General features: G+C 38.7%; 1 protein-coding gene across 2 annotated transcripts in view; it reads left to right on the forward strand.

The window, feature by feature from the left end:
• Positions 1–26546, forward strand: part of LOC126161919 (uncharacterized protein KIAA0825 homolog) — a 170650-nt gene that overhangs the window by 125397 nt on the left and 18707 nt on the right. For both annotated transcript variants that reach the window (XM_049918092.1, XM_049918100.1), the window contains 2 exons: positions 2925–3217; positions 17854–17962. In XM_049918092.1, the coding sequence (XP_049774049.1) occupies positions 2925–3217; positions 17854–17962 (402 nt within the window). The remainder of the gene's footprint in view (positions 1–2924; positions 3218–17853; positions 17963–26546) is intronic.

Here is a 26546-nt window from a genome sequence, read left to right on the forward strand (position 1 = left end):
TACGGAATCCAAACTGATCTTCCCCGAGGTCGGCTTCTACCAGTTTTTCCATTCGTCTGTAAAGAATTCGCGTTAGTATTTTGCAGCTGTGACTTATTAAACTGATAGTTCGGTAATTTTCACATCTGTCAACACCTGCTTTCTTTGGGATTGGAATTATTATATTCTTCTTGAAGTCTGAGGGTATTTCGCCTGTCTCATACATCGTGCTCACCAGATGGTAGAGTTTTGTCATGACTGGCTCTCCCGAGGCCATCAGTAGTTCAAATGGAATGTTGTCTACTCCCGGGGCCTTGTTTCGACTCAGGTCTTTCAGTGCTCTGTCAAACTCTTCACGCAGTATCTTATCTCCCATTTCGTCTTCATCTACATCCTCTTCCATTTCCATAATATTGTCCTCAAGTACATCGCCCTTGTATAAACCCTCTATATACTCCTTCCACCTTTCTGCCTTCCCTTCTTTGCTTAGAACTGGGTTGCCATCTGAGCTCTTGATATTCATACAAGTGGTTCTCTTCTCTCCAAAGGTTTCTTTAATTTTCCTGTAGGCAGTATCTATCTTACCCCTAGTGAGATAAGCCTCTACATCCTTACATTTGTCCTCTATCCATCCCTGCTTAGCCATTTTGCACTTCCTGTCGATCTCATTTTTGAGACGTTTGTATTCCTTTTTGCCTGCTTCAGTTACTGCATTTTTATATTTTCTCCTTTCATCAATTAAATTCAATATTTCTTCTGTTACCCAAGGATTTCTATTAGCCCTCGTCTTTTTACCTACTTGATCCTCTGCTGCCTTCACTACTTCATCCCTCAGAGCTACCCATTCGTCTTCTACTGTATTTCTATCCCCCATTCCTGTCAATTGTTCCCTTATGCTCTCCCTGAAACTCTGTACAACCTCTGGTTCTTTCAGTTTATCCAGGTCCCATCTCCTTAAATTCCCACCTTTTTGCAGTTTCTTCAGTTTCAATCTGCAGTTCATAACCAATAGATTGTGGTCCGAATCCACATCTGCCCCAGGAAATGTCTTACAATTTAAAACCTGGTTCCTAAATCTCTGTCTTACCATTATATAATCTATCTGATACCTACTAGTATCTCCAGGATTCTTCCAGGTATACAACCTTCTTTTGTGATTCTTGAACCAAGTGTTGGCTATGATTAGGTTATGCTCTGTGCAAAATTCTACAAGGCGGCTTCCTCTTTCATTCCTTCCCCCCAATCCATATTCACCTACTATGTTTCCTTCTCTCCCTTTTCCTACTGACGAATTCCAGTCACCCATGACTATTAAATTTTCGTCTCCCTTCACTACCTGAATAATCTCTTTTATCTCATCATACATTTCATCTATTTCTTCATCATCTGCAGAGGTAGTTGGCATATAAACTTGTACTACTGTAGTAGGCATGGGCTTTGTGTCTATCTTGGCCACAATAATGCGTTCACTATGCTGTTTGTAGTAGCTAACCCGCACTCCTATTTTTTTATTCATTATTAAACCTACTCCTGCATTACCCCTATTTGATTTTGTATTTATAACCCTGTAATCACCTGACCAGAAGTCTTGTTCCTCCTGCCACCGAACTTCACTAATTCCCACTATATCTAACTTTAACCTATCCATTTCCCTTTTTAAATTTTCTAACCTACCTGCCTGATTAAGGGATCTGACATTCCACGCTCCGATCCGTAGAACGCCAGTTTTCTTTCTCCTGATAACGACGTCCTCCTGAGTAGTCCCCGCCCGGAGATCCGAATGGGGGACTATTTTACCTCCGGAATATTTTACCCAAGAGGACGCCATCATCATTTAATCATACAGTAGAGCTGCATGTCCTCGGGAAAAATTACGGCCGTAGTTTCCCCTTGCTTTCAGCCGTTCGCAGTACCAGCACAGCAAGGCCGTTTTGGTTAATGTTACAAGGCCAGATCATAAATATGGTTTGCTTTTTGACAGGAACTAGTAGTTTTAATATTGACATACAGATAATTTATGACAAATCATGATTTTTCAAAAAATATTTAAAATCTGTAAAGCATTGTCTGCTTGAAGTAATAAAATTTTGTGCCAGTAAAATCTAAACTATCAAATCTAATCTGTAAAGGTAGCAAGCCCCGAGCATATACTTTAGAGTTGAAAATGAAATGCTTGGCTTGAACTGTAAGGAGAACAGTAGTATCTTGGCTCTGTACTTCAAAAAATTAATGGATCAAAAGGGAGTTACTCATATGCTATGCTACCAAAATATTGTTCAACTCTCATCCATCATCTGAGACAGAAATTAAACATATCACTGATAGCCTGGAGGATAATAAAGCATTTGGAGAGGACTTAATAGTGGCGATGCTCTTGAAACTGGTAACTAAAGATACTAAGTGAACTCTTTCAGGGGACATGGAGAGATAGTAGGATACCCTCTGAATGATCATTGGCACTAATCGACCCATTCCATCAAAAGGGAGACAAAACGGGTGCCAATAATTACAAGGGTATTTCATCCAGAATTCTGATAAACAGATTCTGAGTGACTCATTGTCAAAAGTGAAATTCATTGGTGAGATCACAGACTCCTTTGAAATCAAAACTGTCATTATACAAGGTGATGGACTCTCTCTGCTTCTTTTTAACTGTCTTGTGGATAATGTCATTTGGAATGGAGGAAGACACTGAGCCAAGAAAGGGAAATGAAGAACAGTCCAGACTAGGTCCCAAACTGAAAAAGGTGTAAGCTGATTGTATACCCTTTGCCAATAACCTAGCATTTTCACCAACAATAAAGGAGTCAGTAAGGGCAAAGAATGCTTTTGTTCTGTTTCAGATAGATAAATATCCAGATAGATATAAGGCATGTATTAAAATCTCAACTATTGTCTTTTATGAATTCTTGCCCAACTTATGATAAAGTTTTTACTTTTTTTAGGATGGTGCCAGCACAGACCAGGCTATGATACTGGCACTGGACTGTGTGGGACAAATTGTGGAGTGTGTACCCCCACATCTACTGTGTGCTGCAGCCCTTATTGAGGAGATGGTACCTGCAGATGTGCAGCCAATGGCTGGTTCTGTGTCACTGCAGCTCATTCTGTCTGCCTTGTACTCACAGCTGCAACAACATTCTGGATCGAGCATGGCACTCTCAGAGGCACTCTGTGACCTAGGACAAAACACCAAACAAACAGAGAAGATACAAGCACTTGTCGTGAAGATAAATGAGTACGTTACTTTGACCTGAAGCTAAGAGAAAAATAATGCTCATTTTTAATATCTATGCATACTTTTCTTACCCCTTTGTCTCAAATTCCTACTGGGAAACAAATAACAAAATTGTAGAAATTAAAGTTTATTTTTGAGTTGCTCTGTTAATCTTGGATCCCCTTTGGTTCCACTGATAAATGTACTGCTTTGTGTGAGGCTGTCCTATCTTTGCTGTTTCATATATGTGCTGCAAGTGTTAAGTAAATAGACTATTGATCCTATCACCATGAGTGCATACTAAGTAATGTAATGCTAATTCTCACAGGTTTGCTTTAACTGGCAGGAAATAGCAATCCAGAAACCATTTTTACTGGCCTATTATCACACCAAAACATAATTACACTCTCCTATAACCTGCTTGCAAGATAGTATCTTTACATAATCCTTAGCCCATATCCATAGAGACTGCAAAGATAAAATTAGACAAAGAACTGCTTACACAAGGTATTATAAGCTATCATTCTTCCCATGTTCCAACTGTGAATGTAACAGAAAGAAACTGTAAAGAGAGAAAGGACTTTTAGCTGTCAATTCTAAGTTCTGAAATGAACATTTCATTACTACAGTGATGAGAATCATATTTATGACATGTGCTACAAATTACAAGATGAAATTACAGTTTCCGCAAGACCTTATTTGGTTGGCATTACAGCTGGATAGTAGTGATTTTCAGTCTCTTAAAGCAAGAATCATGACTTGACAATGGTGTTATGATGGAGAGTATCTTGTGTTACATTGGCTTGGAACAGTGAACTCACATTATGAGCCTATTTGAATTAGTGATATATTGGAACCAGAGCCTAATCATCAAATATAATGACTGGGTTCAACAGGTGCCACGTGACAGACAGTACGACAGGGAATTTTGTGCCATTGGGTGTTAGAATTCTCACTGTGTGGCTGTCACTTTAAACAGTCTGTGTAGTCAGTCACTCCCATGCATTCAGTAAACTCAAATTTATTTCCCCGACTGCATGAGTTTCAGTTTGTTATCTTGTATGCCATCAAAGATTGTGCCTAGTGGTCTCCTTTGGCATACAGTCGTAAAAAGAAGATACTTCTTCACAGTGTTTGTGTTCCATACAACTACCTATCAGTTTGAATGACTGTCTTACATGTCTGATGGCACTTACATTTTCAACACCCATCTTCTGTGATGCTTCATTAAGCAGAACATTGTACAGTAAACACTAAGGCAGCATTTACTCACAGTCAAGTCTAATAGTAAAGGTAACCAATGGAGGCATGTCATGTGTTTTACCTTACAATGTCTGACAAAAAAGTGAGGTACCCCCAAAACACGGTCTAATGTCAATGTAACTTTGTACATGTACACCTAGACAACAGATCTCAAAATGATTAGAGTTACAATTTTCTGTGACAGGCAGAACAGCCATCAGAGTTCATTATTGTGTCCATGAATAGTTTTGTTACCAGGCTTGGCAAACAATTTCAAATGTTGAATGATCACTTTGAAGAACACAGAAATACTATGTATTTATGTAAGACAGCATTACCAGCAGCTGACAGAGTTTTGAAGGGGCTTCATTGTGGGTCTTGATTTGTCTGGCTGGTTGATTCATACAATTTCCAGATTTGTCTGGCATTTGGACGTGACTGTGGCCTGATGTTTCACAGCATGGGTACGTGAGGGCAGGCATATTTGTCATCAAGATTCTGTTCGATAATGTCTGACTGCCACAAAGAAGGATCGCCTTATTGTGCAGCAAGCACATTATAACACCTTCACATCTGCACTTGCCATCTGGGAACAATTAATGAACTCCCTGCAACATTCTGTCATCCCACACCATTGATTAGAGGCTAGCAGCAGGTGGACTAGGGAATTACCATCCCCTGCATAAACTGCCATTAATACTACAACACAAATGGCTGTGTTTGTTATGGGGGTGCTGCAACCAGGAAGCATGAACTTCTGGTGACTGGCATTGCATTGTGTTCAGTGATGAATGTTGGTTCTGCACTAGGCTGGATGACCATCATGGTTCAGTATGATGTGGGGAGCCATTGGGTAAGACTCCAGGTCATGGCTGGTAGTGACTGAGGGAAATCTGCTGGCACAATGTAAATCAAGAACATCCTGCATCTTCATGTGTTACCTCACATGTGAGACAATTGTTGTGCAACTTTTCAAGAAGACAATGCTCATCCACACTTTGCACATGTCTCTATGAACTGTCTGCTTGATGTTGAGGTACACCTATAGCCAGCAAGATCCCCAGACATGACCCAGATAAAATCAGCTTGAACATCAACTTCATCGCAGTGTCATTATTCTAGAAAAGAGTTGTGGGCTCCCTTGACTGGGGAGACGAGACATTGGCTTTATGATGCCATTCCCAACTGAATAATGCCCTCCTCCTCGTCTGAGTGATTCACTTTACTTGTCATGAAGTGTATCTGGTTGGCAGTCTGTTCTAAAGCACTATACTGTCCAGGATTCTTAACCCTTTAGCTGCTGCAGATGTATCCATTGTGTGTGGCTTTTAGTACTCCTCTCTTATTACCTTATCCACCCACCTGCACTGAGTGTCTTCTACTCTGCTGCTAGATACTGAGTTACCCAACCAGTCTGTTATGTTCTGTAGATATTTCTGGAATGCATGCAATGACATTTGCCTTTGGCCCATAAAATTTTGTCAGCACACACTAGGTACTGTGACTCTGTTATCTGCTCACTTAAATTTACAAGAATAACTTTAGAGCTATGTGCAGATTAATTACTGCACTGCCTTACATGTAAATATAAATTCCTCACCAATTCTGTTTGCAGATGATACTTACATTTTAATTAAATATGATAATGCAGAAAAATTCTGAGCTCTATTGTGAGCACACTCAGTATCCTAGAAAACTGGTTCCACTTTAATGGGCTGAAACAGAACACTGAGAAAACCTATTTGGTACATTTCAAAATCAAACATTCAAAATTTGTAGAGCTTAAAATATGGCATACAGTCAACTTATGGAAGAAGTTGATATGGTCAGATTCCTTGGATTAAATGTGGGCAAAAACTTAAGCTGGAATACACATGTTGACTTCCTATCAAATAAATTAAACAGTTTCACATTTGTGATGCAGATACTAGCAAATGCTACTGACATGAGTACACAAAATATAGCATATCATAGTTAACTTGAATTTGTTATTAGATATGGTACAATTTTCTAGGGAAGTTCAAGTAGTATAGGTACTTCAGATACTGAAGCTCCAGGAGAAAGTTGTCAGATCATATGTACTGCACAGCAAACAGAAACAAATCAGAATCCAGTATCTTGGAAACTAAATCCTAACTGTTCACTCTCTATACATTTATGAAACTATAATCTTCTTACACAGTGAACAAAAATTGTTTAAGGAGAATCATTCTAGCCAGAACTGTAAGATAAGAAACAAAGAGAATTTTATGATTCCCACACACCAACTGAAATTATATGCACAGCCTCCATAGTATATGTGAATAAAAATATGGAATAAGTTAATAGGCAAAAACATATTTAAAGCCATATAATCTAAAACTAAGGCTACAGAAGGTTTTGTGGGACAAATGTTACTATTCAACAAAAAAATTTATGGGAGAACTGTTAATTTGAGCTAGGTGTAACATAATAGTGGACTTTTTTCCTATAACAGAACTGTATGATTATTAAAATATTGTTATTAGCATAAGTCATCTGTTTTGGTGAAATCATCCTATAGTATTTTGACATTTCTCCTGTATCTGAATCAAATGATTTAGAACAATTCTCCAGGGCCCAATCGAATCCCTATCAGATTCTATACCAAATTTGAGGCTAAGTTAGCCCCATAAACTTCTAACTGTAATCTATTGTAAATCCCTGGAACAAAAAATGGTGCCCAGTAGTTGGAAGAAAGCACAAGAAGGGTGCTAGAAGTGACACACAGAACTATCATCCAGTATCATTGACATTGATTTGTTGCAGAATCTCAGAACATATTGTGAGCTCCGACATAATGAGATATCTTGAACAAAATGATCTCTTCAATGCCAACCAGCACGGATTCTGAAAACATCGATCACGTCACTCCCAATTCACACTTTTTTCACATGACATACTAAAATCTTTCAATCGAGGCTGTCAGATGGATGTGATATTTCTTCATTTCCAAACAGCATTTGACTCGGTGCCACTCCTATGCTTATTATCAAAAGAATTATTTTATGAGTTATCAAGTGAAATTTGTGACTGGATTGAGGACCTTTTGGTAGGGAGGACACAGCATGTTATTGTGAATGGAGAGTGATGGTCAGATGTAGAAGTAACTCCAGGTGTGCCCCAGGGAAGTGTGTTGGGACCCTTACTGTTCATGTTCTATATCAGTAACATTGCAGTCTGTATTAACAGTAACATCACACTTTTTGCAGATGATGCAGTTAGCTATTAAGAAGTACTGTCTGAACGAAGCTGCATAAATATTCAGTTAGGTCTTGATAAGATTTCAAAGTGGTGCAAAGATTGTCTACTTGCTTTAAATATTTGGAAATGTAAAATTGTGCACTTTAAAAAATGATGAAACATAGTATCCTGTGACTATAACATTAATGAGTCACTACTGGAATCAGCCAACTTGTACAGATACCTGGGTGTAACACTTTGTAGGGATATGAAATGGAATGATCACATAGGCTCAGTCGTGGGTAAAGCAGGTGGTAGACTGCAGTTTATTGGTAGAATACTACGGAAGTGCAATCAGTCTATGAGAGATCGCTTACAAATCACTCTTGCATTCAGTTCTAGAATATTGCTCAACAGTGTGGGGCCCATACCAAATAGGACTAACAGGGGATAGTGAACATATACAGAGAACGGCAACATGAATGGTCACCGGTTTGTTTCATTAATAAGAGAATGTCACAGTGATACGGAAGGAACTGAACTGGAAGACTCTTGAAAATAGATGTAAGCTATCCTGAGAAAGTCTGTTAACGGAGTTTCAAGCACCGGCTTTAAATGATGAGTCTAGGACTATACTACAGCCCCCTATGTATCAATCAAATGGGGATTGCAAGGATAAGATTAGAATAATTACTGCCCACACAGAGGCATTCAAACAATCATTCTTCCCACACTCCATACGTGAATGGAACAGGAAGAAACCCTAATAACTAGCACAGTGGGACACACCCTCTGCCATGCACTTCATGGTGGTTTTCAGAGTATAGATGTAGATGCAGATTGTGTATGTTATGAGACTAATAGATCACAATCCATAATTCAATGACGTATAGAGAGAGCTCTCAGATTTCTACATGTTAAAACGATTCTTATGACTAAGCAACTGGTAATAACTAGCTTCTATGCTGACGCTTAATAAGAATAAACCTATTAGTAGTGAAGTAGATATTTTTTTATCATTGGTCATGTGTACCATTTGACTGGATGAAGATTGTGAGATTGCAGCCTTCAGTTCAATGACAGAACTTTACCATGTGAAATTCAACAGACTTGAAGCAAGAATGTGCAAAAACTGCTGCTGCTCCTAAAGCAAGATCTAATAGAATTACTTTATTGCACTATTACAATATATTTTGAACTCAGACACACACATTCATGCACACCTGTGTGTGTGTGAGGGGGAGGGTGGGGGGGGGGGGGGGGGGGAAGCACATTGCACAAATGACATCCCACAATCTGTAGAGATTTACTGGATCAGTAAAGAAAAACATTTGAATTTCAAGTACTTTAAGATGCTTTTGTATATTGTGTTGTACACAAGGAAAGCAGATATATTGACAGTTTGTGATACTGCTTTATCAGATTGACATTCATTGTGAACCACAGTAATGGCTCTCTCATTGCACTATGACTGATGGGTTCCCCCCCTCCCATGAAACTGCGTGGAAACTTCATGCACATTTGTTTTCCTTTGGGGCTCATACTATAGCAAATTGAGCTTTCAGTAGCACAAGGAGAATGAATTTTAGTAATACATTTGGTATGTAATTGTTGTGATAAAAGCATAGCCTTCATCTGTTTTGTTTAGTATCATAACAGTCTTTTTTCTAATTTCTTCTTGTGCGCTGGAAATATGCAGTTAATTGTATGTGGGCTTACTTCGGGAGAGTACTACTTTATTTTTAGTTATTTATATGTAACTTATTAAATAAATGATTGAAGATTGCAAAATGCACAACTTTTGCTGTTCTTTTATGGAAGCACAGCTCATATGTAAACAGCTTTCAAACTAGAAGTCTGTAAGTCCCATGAAATGTACCTGGACAGTCTTCACAGTCAAAGTTACCAATAATTATGTTTGGTACTGAGGTAGATGGCACAGTTGTGACAGCATTGCCTTTAACAAAGAAATGTTCACAATGTCCAACTTAATCTATTAAAGTAAACCATGGAAAAAACAAATCTGATTGGTGATTTGAGCCCAATCACCCTGAATGTTTTCTATCTAAGAGCAGATAGATTCAGAAGCTTCCTGTTATTTATGCAAGTGATGTTAGAAATATCATATACACAACCACTGCAACTGGACAGTGTAATGATGACAAAGTGTATAATATTTTAAATTTTAACATGTCCTAAAGCACAACATTTATCCAACACTTCACTTGAAAATGGCTAAAGGCCAAAGTTCAATTATGGACTTCATAAATGAAAAAAATTAACACTCAAATGTGATAATAATGTCTATTAAAGTGTTTAAAATAATTGTGAATCCCACCCAAGAGCAGTTGATAAAGATACCTCCCTTTGCAAATCAATATGCAGGAATTTCATTCCACAAGATCATATAGTGACAAACAGCACAACAAGTAATTGCTTTGCTACCAGAGCATGCTTAAAGGAAGTCTAGATGAAGGATAGCACAAGAAAACACAAAATCATTTATATTCTAACTAAAGGAGACCTTCATACAACTTAGACACTTCTGTACAATTCAGGAAATGATGTTTTTGAGACATTAGCCAAGAACCATTAAATGATGGTTTCTGCAAATTAGAACATCATTCACAGAGAAGAAGAAATGCCAGTACCAAATTGTCAATAAATGTGCCATTTTCATGAAATAAATGGTATATGTCATAGAGACTTCTTTTTTAACATTAACATCCCCAACAACATCAACTGTATGGAGATATGATCATTCATATGACTTTTGTTAATGCAATGTATATTTCTGCATTTTTTAACATAATAATTAAAAATTTATCCATTTAAAAATTCTTTTCATGAATAAACAATAGCAGTGTCCTGGTGAAGTGTTCATCACTGGTTGAATTGTTTGGGAGACTTGGAATCAAATAGGGTAACTATGAAGTAGGAGGAGGAAATTAGTGGCAGGTGGATGTCATGATCAGTTGGTAAAACCAGCGAATATGACTCAGTTAAAAGAGCAGCTGCATCTACATCTATACTCTGCAAACCAATGTGAAGTACATGACGGTGTGCTTCCCTCCGTACCACATTAGGACTTCCTCCCATTCTGCTCACAGATGAAGTGCAGGAAGAGTGACTCCTTAAATGCCTATGTGTGTTCTGTAATCAGTCAAACTTTGTCTCTGTGGTTCCTGTAGGAGTAACACATAGGTGGTTGTAGTTTATTCCTAGATTCCCCCTTAATATTGGTTCCTGAAACTTTGTAAATAGGCTTAGTGAAATAGTTGACATCTATCCTTGAATGCTTGCCAGTTCAAGTTCTTCATCATTTCTGTGATGCTCTCCCATGGGTCAAACAAATCTGTGACCATTGATACTGCCTTTTTTTGTATATGTTCAATATCCTCTGTTCGTCCTGTTTGGTATTAGTCCCATGCACTTGAACAATGGTCTCAGATGAGTTGCACAAGTTTTTTGTAAGCAATTTCCTTTGTAGACTGATTGTATTTTCCCAGTGTCCTTCCAATGAACTAATGTTTGCCACCTGCTTTGTCTTGGACTGAGCCTGTGAGATCATTCCAGTTCATATCCATACAAATTGATACACACAGGTATTTGTATGAGTATAGGCATCTGCAAGGGAGGGAGGGGGCCACTTTCCCCCTTGTGGGATTTGGGTACAATTTTTTTTGTTAGTAACAGAATACTCACAAATTTCCAGCAATGATTGTCTGTGGCTGCAGCTTTTACACTGCCAACCATGATAGTAAATACCATGAATTTAACAGTCATGATATACCTTTCCTTTTTTGGTTTTCATGCTCTTCATGTGAAATTATGACATTTTACGTAAGTCTGACATTTGCCTGGTCTGCAGTGGTTTGAGGACTGTTCTGTAGTTAGGATGAGTATAAAACTGTACAGAACTGCGCCTTTGGCCCTTACTGAGCTGCAGAAAGGGACTGGTCCACACTCACTGCTGCACGGATTCTGAAGCCAATTCCCAGCATGACATGAACATGGTAGCAGTAAAGGTGCCCACCATCCATCTCCAATTCTCATAAAGTTGCCCCCACATTTTGTTGCACAACAGAATCACAATAATAGTTTACTGTTTGTCTGTGCACATAGTAAATCTGCATTGGCTTGCTGATCATGCATTCTTAAAATATAATGTAATTAGATACTCAAAAAAACCTAATACCAAGTGGTACTGGGAGAACACACATAGAAAGGTCTATCTTGTGACAGAAGGATTGAAGGGCAAGGAGGGGCAGGAGGCAGAGGGGGTGGGGGGTGAAGGAAGAGTACTGGTGAGATGTAGGGTAGTTATTTTAACTGATTATACATTCCATATTACATAACAGTGCTATTGTTGTAGACTCTGAAGAATACAGCCCTACCATACTGCAAGTACAAGGGGGTACTGTCAAACAGGGTGATTTCGGACAGTTTTTTTGTTATTTTGATTGTAACTTTCGTATATATTGTTAGATTGAATTGATTATTATGGAGGTGGTAGGGTATGTGTGTAACAAATAAAATATCCCAGAACCAGAATGTGTATGTGTAAGTATATTTATCTGAGGCAGTTAAATAAAGTGTCCGAAGTCACTCCATGGATTGGGGTGATTTCGGACAAATGTGTGTTTTAAACCTCTGTCCGAAGTTACAGTATATAGAGGGTGAATTCGGACAGTTACTGCCTTTTTTTTAAATTCTACATGCTTTTTATTTGATTTTGGTGACATTTTACACATGATGGGAGATTTTCCAGCTTTGCCTTGATATTGGAGAAAAACATCTTAACAGTCTCTCTGTTCACTTCTGCATGAGCTCATTTAATATTTTCACTTAAGCGAATGGAAAAATCTTCAGACTATCGTTTGAGGAATAAATGCACCCATTCTTCTCCTGGCAAATTACTATGAAATTTCTTCTCTTTTCAGGCGGATTTATCAAGGTAGCATTTAACTAAATATCCAATTTAGTGAATGGAAATCCTCACTGTGCAGCCCTCAAGATACCTTGCTTCAACATCTCTTCTTCCTCTTTATTTAGCACTGGCTGTCCTCTCTCCCCCCCCCCCCCCCCCCCCTCCTTTTTATGTGCTTCCTGTACTTTATTTTAGTTGATTTAGGTATACCATACAAATTTTGTAGCAACTCTCCTGCTCTTATACGTTCTTGGCATTGTCCGAAATCACCCCACACAGTACACAGTTTTACAAAAACTGTTGTTATTTTATAACCTTGCATGAGAAACTCAACAAACTTGTACAGGAATTGTCTCAAGGCTGCTAGCTACTGAGCACATTGACAATTATCATTACAATAACTTCCCACTTGGCACAACAATAGAAAGTTTCCACTTTACAATAATGCATGGATTTTTAACACTGAGACTGTTCATCAATTATTCACCTAGGAAAACAATTGACACAAAATAAAAGTTGTGGTAAGTGATAAGTGCAATCTTGTGCTTAAAATAACTGGCACACAGACATTAAAATAAGTAACTCTTTGTTTCTATGCAGTGGCAAAGAGCAAACAAGCCATACTGTCCAAATTTGCCCCGGTGTCCGAAATCACCCCATTTGACGGTACCCCTCAAAAAAGGAATTCTTTTTTAAAAGCTATATATTTTCAAATTGTTTACAAAAGAACCTTATTCCTTTCAAAATATTCTCCATTCCAACTAATACATTTGTCCTACTGGTGCTTCCACTGTTAAAAAAAAAATTTTTATCATCTTCAGAAATAGCTTACAGTTCCTCCCTCATTTTTTTCTTGACTTCCTCAATGTTATCAAATCAGTGTCCTTTCATGTTCCTTTTCATGTATGGAAATAAGAAAATTTCACATGGAGCCAGGTCAGCTGAGTAAGATGCATGGGGCAGTGGAATCATGCCATTTTTAACCAAAAACTGTCTAACAGTGATGGCTGTGTGTGCAGGTGCATTGTCGTGGTGGAAGAACCACCCACCTGGCTGCCACAAATTGGGTCTATTTGATGAACACTGTTGCACAATCTTCATAAAACTTCCAAATGAAAGTTTTGATTAATGGTTTGACCTGGGTGAACAAACTCTGAATCAACTATGCCCTTGGTATCAGAAAAGCACATCAGCATTGTTTGGATGTTTGACTAGACTTGACGATTTCTTTTTTCTGAGTCACAACCATAACACCTTACTCATCATCAATAATGACCTTTGACAAAAAATATGGATCAGTTTCAACCTATTGTTTCAAAGCGCGACATGTTTCAGCTTCATGTTCTTTTTGATTGTCAGGCTGAACCCAAGGAACAAAATTGGCAGCAACCCTTTTCATTCCCAGATCTTCCATGAATATTCACTGAACCAAGCTCCAAGATAACCCACTAATTTCTGACAGTTCATGAATTGTCTTTTGATGGTCTGTGAGCACAAGCTCTCAAATTTGTTTCAATATTTTCGTCGATTCAGGCAGTTGATGGATGTCTGGAATGAGGTTTGTTATCAGTCAACATGTCGTCATTTTGAAATCAAGCAAACCACTCGTACCCTGGAGTTTTTCCCATGGCATCATCTCGATGAGCTGTTTTCAACATTAAAGCAGTTGGAGCAGCATTTTTACTGAGTTGTTGTTGTTGTCTTCAGTCCTGAGACTGGTTTGATGCAGCTCTCCATGCTACTCTATCCTGTGCAAGCTTCTTCATCTCCCAGTACTTACTGCAACCTACATCCTTCTGAATCTGCTTAGTGTATTCATCTCTTGGCCTCCCTCTACGATTTTTACCCTCCATGCTGCCCTCCAATGCTAAATTTGTGATCCTTTGATGCCTCAGAACATTTCCTACCAACCGGTCCCTTCTTCTTTTCAAGTTGTGCCACAAACTCCTCTTCTCCCCAATTCTATTCAATACCTCCTCATTAGTTATGTGATCTACCCATCTACTCTTCAGCATTCTTCTGTAGCACCACATTTTGAAAGCTTCTATTCTCTCCTTGTCCAAACTATTTATTGTCCATGTTTCACTTCCATAGATGGCTACACTCCATACAAATACTTTCAGAAATGACTTCCTGACACTTAAATCTATACTCGATGTTGACAAATTTCTCTTCTTCAGAAACACTTTCCTTGCCATTGCCAGTCTACATTTTATATCCTCTCTACTTCGACCATCATCAGTTATTTTGCTCCCCAAATAGCAAAACTCCTTTACTACTTTAAGTGTCTCATTTCCTAATATAATTCTCTCAGCATCACCCGACTTAATTCGCTTAATTTGCTTTTGTTGATGTTCATCGTATATCCTCCTTTCAAGACACTGTCCATTCCGTTCAACTGCTCTTCCAAGTCCTTTGCTGTCTCTGACAGAATTACAATGTCATCGGCGAACCTCAATGTTTTTATTTCTTCTCCATGGACTTTAATACCTACTCTGAATTTTTCTTTTGTTTCCTTTACTGCTTGCTCAATATACAGATTGAATAACATCGGGGACAGGCTACAACCCTGTCTCACTCCCTTCTCAACCGCTGCTTCCCTTTCAGGCCCCTTGACTCTTGTAACTGCCATCTGGTTTCTGTACAAATTGTAAATAGCCTTTCACTCCCTGTATTTTACCCCTGCCACCTTCAGAATTTGAAAGAGAGTATTCCAGTCAACATTGTCAAAAGCTTTCTCTAAGTCTACAAATGCTAGAAATGTAGGTTTGCCTTTCCTTAATCTATTTTCTAAGATAAGTCATAGGGTCAGTATCGCCTCACGTGTTCCAACATTTCTGCGGAATCCAAACTGATCTTCGCCAAGGTCGGCTTCTACCAGTTTTTCCATTCATCTGTAAAGAATTTGCGTTAGTATTTTGCAGCTTTACCAAGTATAAAACAAAATTTCACAGCTACATGTTGTTCACTTAAACTTACCATCATAAAAAATGAAACAAGGACAAAACAGCGCTTGCAAAAACAATCACAGTGGTTGAACAGAACAAGCCAGATTGACAACACAGGTGGCACTGAACTGCAATGAGTTGTGCTATAAATGCCTAGCAGCAGGAATGTGTACTACACAAGCTCCACCCACGGCAATGTCATTCTGGTTTTTTCTGGGTACACATTTGTAAATCCACACATGAACCCTGAGGCCAAATGCATCAGTGAAAAAATAAAATACCATTTTATGTGATTGGAGAAACAAAGAAAGGTGTGAAATTTCAAGGTGAAAAAGATTTCCTCTCCAGGAATTTGGACCTTTTCACTCCATAGGGTGCAACTATGAGTTCTACACTTCAGATGGTATGGTTGCACAATAGTGTGAAATACTGGAGAGATGAGTATAGTTCAATCTGAGGGTGGTCTTGGGAGATTTTCAATGTTCATCTAGTCATACACTCCTGGAAATTGAAATAAGAACACCGTGAATTCATTGTCCCAGGAAGGGGAAACTTTATTGACACATTCCTGGGGTCAGATACATCACATGATCACACTGACAGAACCACAGGCACATAGACACAGGCAACAGAGCATGCACAATGTCGGCACTAGTACAGTGTATATCCACCTTTCGCAGCAATGCAGGCTGCTATTCTCCCATGGAGACGATCGTAGAGATGCTGGATGTAGTCCTGTGGAACGGCTTGCCATGCCATTTCCACCTGGCGCCTCAGTTGGACCAGCGTTCGTGCTGGACGTGCAGACCGCGTGAGACGACGCTTCATCCAGTCCCAAACATGCTCAATGGGGGACAGATCCGGAGATCTTGCTGGCCAGGGTAGTTGACTTACACCTTCTAGAGCACGTTGGGTGGCACGGGATACATGCGGACGTGCATTGTCCTGTTGGAACAGCAAGTTCCCTTGCCGATCTAGGAATGATAGAACGATGGGTTCGATGACGGTTTGGATGTACTGTGCACTATTCAGTGTCCCCTCGACGATCACCAGTGGTGTACGGCCAGTGTAGGAGATCGCTCCCCACACCATGATGCCGGGTGTTGGCCCTGTGTGCCTCGGTCGTATGCAGTCCTGATTGTGGCGCTCACCTGCACGGCGCCAAACACGCATACGACCATCATTGGCACCAAGGCAGAAGCGACTCTCATCGCTGAAGACGACACGTCTCCATTCGTCCCTCCATTCACGCCTGTCGCGACACCACTGGAGGCGGGCTGCACGATGTTGGGACGTGAGCGGAAGACGGCCTAACGGTGTGCGGGACCGTAGCCAGCTTCATGGAGACGGTTGTGAATGGTTCTCGCCGATACCCCAAAAGCAACAGTGTCCCTAATTTGCTGGGAAGTGGCGGTGCGGTCCCCTACGGCACTGCGTAGGATCCTACGGTCTTGGCGTGCATCCGTGCATCGCTGCGGTCCGGTCCCAGGTCGACGGGCACGTGCACCTTCCGCCGACCACTGGCGACAACATCGATGTACTGTGGAGACCTCATGCCCCACGTGTTGAGCAATTCGGCGGTACGTCCACCCGGCCTCCCGCATGCCCACTATACGCCCTCGCTCAAAGTCCGTCAACTGCACATACGGTTCACGTCCACGCTGTCGCGGCATGCTACCAGTGTTAAAGACTGCGATGGAGCTCCGTATGCCACGGCAAACTGGCTGACACTGACGGCGGCGGTGCACAAATGCTGCGCAGCTAGCGCCATTCGACGGCCAACACCGCGGTTCCTGGTGTGTCCGCTGTGCCGTGCGTGTGATCATTGCTTGTACAGCCCTCTCGCAGTGTCCGGAGCAAGTATGGTGGGTCTGACACACCGGTGTCAATGTGTTCTTTTTTCCATTTCCAGGAGTGTATAATGGCCAGAGTTACACTTTACCTAATCAACACAAAGTATATAGAATGGAAAGCAAATTTTGTTCAACTTTAGTTATGCCAGTATTTATTAAAAATAGATGGCACTAAAAAATGCAGTATATGCATCATCATATTGCAGGCATGAAGAGATTTAGAGAGAGGCATTTTAGCAATCATTCTCCCTGCCTTCATATGTGAATTGAATGGGAAAAAGCCCTACTAAATGGCACAATGGGAAGGAGCCTCTGCCATGTACTCCACAATGGTCTTCAGAGTATGGCTGTAGATGTTGGTGTAGACTGATTTTTCAGGGAACCTTTACTTTGAAATAGTATTTAGAACTATATGAAGTTCTTCAATAATAATATGTATATGAGCACTGCATAAATGACTCAATGAATCTTTATAATTTTCAGCGCTAGAACTGATGCTGAAGATTTCATGTCAGTAGAAGATACCCCACATATGGCAGACATGCTAGCAAGTAATCTCCTCTTGACCGAGGAGGGACCACACTATCTGAAGGTAACAAAAATATATATATATATATTTTTGTATCATTTTAACAGTTATGCAGTATTACCAATCTGGCAATAACTTCCATTTCACATGATGTGGACTCTCTCTCTCTCTCTCTCTCTCTCTCTCTCTCTCTCTCTCTCTCACACACACACACACACACACACACACACACACACACACACACACTGAGGAATGAACTGATAGTTCCAAAAGTTAGGATAGTGGCATGTACTTTTACTTTATATGTTATTGGCAAAAATAAATATTTCATTTTCTGAAGATAAATCGTAATCAGTAGTTCTGTCCCATAATTGAATTAAGTTTTCTCAAATGTTTTATCCTTCCTGCACAATTATGTAAACATTATGTTTTATAAATGTAGAACATAGTGTATTGTAACCATAAAATAACTGCTAGAGACTACAGAACAACTATGCTTGATTCAGAATGAAAGTCACAACTGAAATGCACAGTCCTCTGTTACCTGTCTTTTATGGCTGCTCATAACATCATATTAAATAATAACTTCTTATACACACATAAGAGAACATACAACTTTATTTCTCTTTTTCATAAAATATGAAAGTGAATTATCAACAACGAAACATTCTAACTTCACAGAACAAAGGCATAGAGTAAACAGCACTCAAATAATTAATGTCTTCACCACCAACTGATGCACAGTGAATAACTGTTTATCTACTTTGTCTGTCCCCCCCGCTCTGCTCCCACACAGCCCCCTCCTGGCAGAACAGAGATCCACCACTCCTGGCAGAACAGAGATCCACCATATTTGCTGTTCTGGAAGATGCTTGCTTCTGTTGTGGCACCAAGTCTTGTACATCTTCCCACTTTAAGTCTTCTGGCAGTAAGTGAGCAGGCTTCACTCAATCGACTGACACTGTAACCAGTGTATCATGAATCTGGAGCTCCATTGCTTGTGTGTTAAGTTGCAGTACAGTATACCATGGTTGCAAAGGAGCTCTTATTGCATTGGTTTGTAACATCACATGCAAACACTAGCTTAAGTCTTGGTGCACAAACGATGGAATGTCGCCATGGCATTTTGACGGTTGTGGTCGGAGGCTAGCCAGCTGTGCTTTAACTCTCTTCAATAAATACAGTAGATCAGTCTCACTCTTATGCTCTTCAAAGAACTTATCAGAAAGTCACAAGGTTTCTCTGTACAGAAGCTCTGCCATAGATGCCCCAAGCTCTGGTTTGAAAACAGCAGACCCAATAACACCAGTTGTAATGCTGTAGACTAACTGTCACCATGGCACATCAATGCAGCTTTAAATGTTCTGTGCCATTGTTCCATCATTCTATTATTTTCCCAGTTATGTTTTGTTGTAAGGTGATGTTGGAATCCACAAATATTTGCCAGTTTAAGAAATAATGAGGATTCGAACTGACAACCTCTCTTGCCAATCTCACAAATTCTGCCGAACTTGTTATCACTGCAACCTTTGGGAAGTAGTCTGCTATGATATGCTCTGCTTCTTTTACATGACACAAGTCGATGGTGAACTGGCTTATGTATTCCAACTGTCTGAGCTATCTAGGTGACAGAGCATCTGTAAGCTTACTGAATGCAAAGTTGGGTGGTTTGTGGTCTGTGAACAATGTAAATGGTCTACCATCCACATAACGATAAACTACCTTATTGCCTCATAAACCACTAGCAGTACTCAGTCATACACACTCCAGTTCCTTTGTGCTTTCATGAGTTTCTGTGAGAAAAGCCCTAACGGCTGCCAGTGTCCAAGAGATCCTTGATGTAATGCTGCTCCAGTGGCTGTCTGACTTGCATCAACTATTGTAGGTAGTTTCATGTCTCTCTCATGATGAAGCAGTAAAGCCACTTGCTGCAGACTTGTCGTGACCTGTTCAAAGGCTTGCTGCATGCAGGGTGTCCAGTCTAGCTTCTGATGTTTTTTGATATTAGGGCCTGTCAGCACCTCTTTGAATGGTGCTTGCAGAACAGCTGCTCCCAGCAGATGCCAGTGGTAAAAATTTACAACATCTAAGAACTTACATTATTGTTCCAAATTCAACAACTCAGCTATTTGTTGCATAAGTTCCACTTTCTCTTCCAGTGGGCAGATGCCTGGTTTTTTCACAAGCTGCACCTATTTTCATTAATTATTATTCTGTACCTACATTAGTCTATCAAAAACTGCTTTAAGGTATGCCTTGTGGAGATTTAGTGTCACTGGAAACTCCAGCATACTGTTGAGACAGGTGAAGGTGAAGTTTAACCCTTGTAACATCTTATCCATGAAACATACCACCTTTGAGCCACATTTTTAAGGGCGAAAGGCATACATTAAAAATTTGAAGAGGCCAAAAGGTGTAATGACAGCTGTCTTTGGTATGTCAGCATCTGCAACTGGTATCTGATGGTATGCATTTTGACAACCTACGACACAAATATTTTGGTCCCACTAGTACATTTGTAAAATCGTCAATACTGAGCACTGAATATTTATCGCATGCAAGCATTCAATTCCCTGTAATCACCACAAGGACTTCAACTTCCATTTTTTTTCTTTTATCAAATGTAAACATGCAGACCATGCACTATCAGGTCTTTGCATTACTCTTTTTCCTAACATATATTTGAACTCAACCTTTGCATCCAAGAATCTGTCTGGTGGCAATCTTCTTGGTCTAAAAGAGACTGGAGGGCATGGCACTGTGTTTATGTAGTGAACTGTGCTTTGTGTCACTGTGGCTGGTTTTTATGCTGTTAGGCCCATATATTGGTCTACCACTGGTACCTGCATTGAATTTCCCTAGAAGTTCAGTTACAGTTTCTTCTTCTTTCTCAAGCTGAGCCAACTGAATGTGAGTGGTGACAATGTATGCATACAGAAAATGCACTCCTAATGTGGGTTCCAGCACATCTGCTATTACAAACATCCAACAACAAGTATTACAAAAACCTAAATTCACTTCCTTGCTGCAGCTGCCATACATTGTTATTGGCTGCCATGAGCTGAACTAATGAACTGTTCTTGACGTAATGAGGTATATTTAATAGAATGACTTCCTCAGTGCCAACCAGCATGGATTCTGAAAATATTGATCAAGTGAAACCCACTTGCACTTTTCTCACATGACATTCTGAAAGTTTTGGATCAAGGCAGTCAGGTAGATGCAGTATTTCTTGATATCCATACAGCATTTGACTGAGTACCACTTCTACACTTATTGTCAGAAGTTCAATCATATAGGGTATCAAGTGAAGTTTATGACTGGGTTTAGGACTTTTGGTAGGGAGGATACAGCATGTTATCTTGGTTGGAGAGTCATCATCAGATGTATAAGTAACTTTGGGTGTACCCCAGGGAAGTTTGTTCAGACCCTTGCTGTTTGTGTTGTATATTAATGACCTCACAAACAATGTTAATAATAAAATCAGACTTTTTGCAGATGCATATATCTATAATGAAGTACTATCTGAAACAAGTTTTATAAATATTCAATCAGATCTTGATAAGATATGAAAGTGGTGCAAAGATTGGCAACTGGTTTTAAATGTTCAGAAATGTAAAATTGTGCACTTCACAAAATAACAAAAATAGTAGTATGCTACTATAATATCAATGCATCATGCATCAATGCATGTTAGAATCATCCAACTCATACAGATGCCTGGGTGTAACACTAGGGATATGAAATGGAATGATCATATAGGCTCAGTTGTGGGTAAAGCAAGTTTAGACTTCAGTTAATTGGCAGAATGCTTGGGAAGTGCAATTAGTCTACAAAGGAGATTGCTTACAAATCACTCGTGTGACCCATCCTAGAATATTGCTCAAATGTGTGGGATCCATGCCAAATAGGACTAACAGAGGATATTGAATGTATACAGAACAGGGCAGCATGAATGGTCACAGGTTTGTTTAGTCCATGGGAGTGAGTCACAGAGATACTGAACATACTGAACTGGAATATTCCTGAAGAGAGTCCTGTCCTGAGAGAGTCTATTAACAGAGTTTCAAGAACCAGCTTTAAATGATGACTCTATGAATATACTACATAGGAACCTTGAGAATAAAATTAGAATAATTACTGCATACACAGACACATTCAAACAATCATTCTTCCCAGGCTCCATACACGAATGGAACAGGAAGAAACCCTAATAACTGGTTCAATGCGACATACCTTCTGCCGTGCACCTCATGATGGTTTGCAGAGTATTGATGCAGATGTAGACTGATATTTCTCTCTGTACTGGCAATTTGTTTATGTCAGACATGTCTGTAGCAGATAATAATATAAAGTCTTCAAATCTCATACATAGAGTTATCACGATAAAGGCAAAAAGGAAGTGTCTGTACTTACAATCTCCACATTGTTGACATGTCAAGCATAACTGCATGGTAGAATGCACTTAGCAGCTCATTCGCCGAACGGTTTATGATACCGACATAGTTTTTCAAGTTTCATCTGTCACTGTTTCCTAAGTGCACTCTCTGAACAAGTGGACTTCCAAGCCTCAATTTGTGCCTGTAGCCTGTCTAGTTGTTGCTTTAGTTTCAGAAATTGTGTGGTTGCATCCTCCTGTTGACCCTTGTGAATTGCTGCCACCTGATACTCTTCTGACTTTGCTACCACTTCTGTGATGCTCAGTATAATTGCTGTTTCCATTGTTGCATAAACACATGGCCAGCTGGAGATCAGTGGTCATGTCACACACATTCTATATAACCACCACTGCTCCTACTGCCATGGGAGACTCTGATGTCCAAATATACTAGAGTATAGCATCCAAAAATTCTGCCTCTATCACTATCACCTGTAAGTGCCACCAAAATTCCAAGCTCTCACCTCATCGCTCACTGCATAACACATGGTGTATTCATTGATCTAATAGTTTACTAAGCCTGATTATCAAAATCTTTTTTAGAATTGTATATTTCTGTGTTGTTGGTGGATGCTTAATTTTGTCTTCTACTAATGCTTCCACTCTGGTGTCCAGACTTTTGACTGCTATTGTGAACTTTTCTTGATTGTTTGTTGCTTTATTATGAATGGATGCCAACTCTAAAATTGGAAACCAGAGTTCCAGTTTATCAGGCAGGAACTGAGGCAGTGCACCTTCATATGCCCTCTACATGACTTATCATTTCTCTTAGTTTCATTAACTGCAGAGCCCATTGTGTACAAATAATTAATTTGTTCTGATGAAACATTTATGTGCCACATTATTTCATTCCATAAGTCTTGTACCTGACTATGCAGTATACTCTGTAGCTGTACTAAATGTGTTGTAGGACTTCTGTACTCTGTCGTATGCATTTGCAAATGTATGTCACCTCGCTTGTTTGTTTCATGCTATGCAAGTTTTTCTGAGTCTGGGGTCACCACTTTATGGTCACTACATAACATCATATTAAACAATAACTCTTCTTCAGACACGAGAGAGTGTACAGATTCATTTCTCATTCTCATAAACATAAAAGTGAATAGTCAACAACGGAACATTCTAACTCCATAGAACAAAGGGAAAGAATAAACAATACTCAAATAATTAATGTCTTTTCTGCCAACTGCTGCACTGTGCATAACTGTTTATTTAGCTATCTTCCCTCTGCCACACTTCTTCATTTTTGTGAATCAGATGTGGTTTTAATATGAATATTCATCAGCTGTAATGCAATTGTTTCTTTGTTACCGGGAAATTTCAGCATTTAATAATTTTGGACTGTGATATCACTTATTGTGCAAGCTAGTGTTTGATGTTGCTGCTTGAATTTGAAAGGGAAAGTGTAGGCCAATCATTACCAGGCACTTACAGTATTCTCTGTTAATGAGTTTATGGAGTAAACAGATTGTTAGAACTTCTACACTACATCTGATATACCTGGGCTAATATACACTATGAGGATCACCCCCTGACAATCCCCAAATAACCAATACTTCTCCAATCTCCAATTGTAATTTTGCTTAATCCTCTGAGGTATTTGCATCCTATTTGTTCCTAGACTCACTCTTTACCTATAGTTATTTCTGTTTATTTGGAATTTGTTTTTACACTTTCAATCAAATTTTCTTTTCATTTATTGGTCTTCTCTTTCCTCCACTCTTCAGTCACTCTTCCAGTCTTTTGATCTATGCTTTCCTCAACCAACAATTTCATCTATGTTAAGCATTATGTATTCACACTGTTATTTCTGCTTTGGGGTTCTTTCTGGAAGGGATGAAATATGTTTATATAACCATTATGTGTGACCTTGTCTTCTACAGACAAGAATTCTTGTAGTATCTTTTGCATACATCATAATATAACCATCGGCTGTATAATTTACTCTCTATGGTAACTGATTTTCTCTCATTCCTTTTCTTGGCATACCACATCATCATAATTATAAGCAGTTCTGACATGACAAGCATGTAAGCAAGTGTAGAAGAATGTCATAAATATTTGAAATTAATGCATTAAAATTTCATATGGAATGTTTTTCATCTTTGTTCAGTTTTTTTTTCCTGCTTGTTCCCTATTATGACACCTTTGAAATGTATACAACTGTGAAAATACCAAATGGTCCTCATAAAAATGCTGTATGTTCCAAACATGATTTGAATGATTCTTTTATCAAAATGATATGGAACAATTTGGTTTTCAGGATGCATGACTGGTGTAAACACTAATCATCACATAATTTGTTAGTCCTACTCATACAACTACACTAAAAAACAACATCTTGTTTAGGGGCTACCAGTTTGTAAGCAGAAATTCGTCCATGGAATAGAAATAGTTGTCCAAGAAAAATTTTACATTAGATTTTAAACTTGTTTTGCTACCTGTCAGACTTGTAATGAGGCATATGATCAAAAACTTTTGTTGTTGTATCCTCAATGCCTTTCTGAACTACTGACAGTTTTAAGAATGGATAGAAAATATCCTTTTCTCTGTTGTGTTGTAGGTATGGACATCACTGTATTTCTCAATTTTTGATGGATTATTTATGACACATTTCATTAGGAAATATATGTATTATGACAGTGTAGTCAAAATGCCTAACTCCTCGAAGAGGAGATTTGATGACCATGGATGAACACCACATGTTATTCTTATTGCTCACTTTTGTGCAATCAATACTTTCTTTCTCTGTGGTGGGTTTTCCCACAAAATTATTCCATAAGACAATACTGAATTGAAACATGCAAAATACGTCAAGAGATTGCTTTGTTTATTTCCAAGATAAGCAGTTATAAAAAGAGCCAAAGCAGCTGAATTTAATTGTTTGAGAAGCTCAGTAATATGCTTTGTCAAGTTCAACTGTTCATCATCAATATGTCCACACAAAAATTCAGAGCATTCTACCTCACTTATTGATTCCTGCTCATGTGCATATCAATTGGTACTACAATCTTTGTTGTATAGAATTGAACACAGTGTGTGTAGGTGTTTTTTTTTTTTTTTTTTTTTTTTTTTTTTTTTTTTTTTTTTTTTTTTTAGGAAGAATTAATTTTCAGAGAAGCACTTAATAATTCATTGGAAAATATCATTAACAACCTCTTCAGTTGCTTTCTCTCTAATGGGATTTATTATAACATTAGTATCATCTACAAAAAATACCAATTTTGCTCATGAATGTTAAATGAAAGGTCATTCTCATATCTAAGAAGAAACAGGAATGGACTCAAAATTGAACACTGTGAGATTCTGTTTGTGATTTCTCCTGAATCTCTACAATTTTCTATCCTTCCAACATCGTTTGAATTACTCATCACAACGTTTTTGCATTTTTTTCTAAGTGTTATTGAGACTAGCTTTGTGTAAAGCCATCAGTCCCTTGAAACTTAAGTTTTTCTATGAGTAACTTGAGGTACACACTCAAATGCTTGAGGAAGCGAATGAATAAACAGCATTCTCAGTCAAGGAAAACTTCTCAAATCAAAACCATGATATTCTAAGTAAATTATTTCCACCTAGATGTGAGATTACTCTTGAGTAAATCACTTTCTCAAATATTTTAGAAAAAGGTGTCAGTAAAAAAATTGGATGATAATTATTTAAGTCTTCTTTGTCACCTTTCTAAAAAATGAATGTAATAATTGTGTATTTCAATCTGGCTAGAAAAATTGTCTGTGTCAGTAAAGCAGTACATATATTGCTAAGGACATTACTTATTAAGTTAGAACAACTTTTCCATATTCTGTTTGAATATCCATCAATATGAGTCTTTGCTTTTTAGAATTTTTTACATTTTAATAATTTCAGGATGTTGGTTCCACTTCTAACTGCATAAAGTTTTGTGGGATGACATTTTAAAAATATTTTCTTCCTACTTCAACTGAACTGTTTTGCTGCTACATTTAGAAAGTACTTGCAACTCGTGCATTATCAGTCGCAACGAGGTCATTTAATTTCACTGTTTATCTTGAAAACTGACTGGTTGTCTTGTCACCTCTTTGACAGTATCACATTAGTTTTAATCTTTTTATCTGCATTATTAATTCCTGTCAGGATGTACATTCTTCTTAACATTTCATTGACTTTCCATAATATATTACAGTATCTTTTAGTATGGAAGTAGTGTTTAAAATTAGATTGAAACACTCAAAC

The sequence above is a fragment of the Schistocerca cancellata genome, chromosome 1 (assembly GCF_023864275.1).
Source record: "Schistocerca cancellata isolate TAMUIC-IGC-003103 chromosome 1, iqSchCanc2.1, whole genome shotgun sequence".
Classification (NCBI taxonomy): domain Eukaryota; kingdom Metazoa; phylum Arthropoda; class Insecta; order Orthoptera; family Acrididae; genus Schistocerca; species Schistocerca cancellata.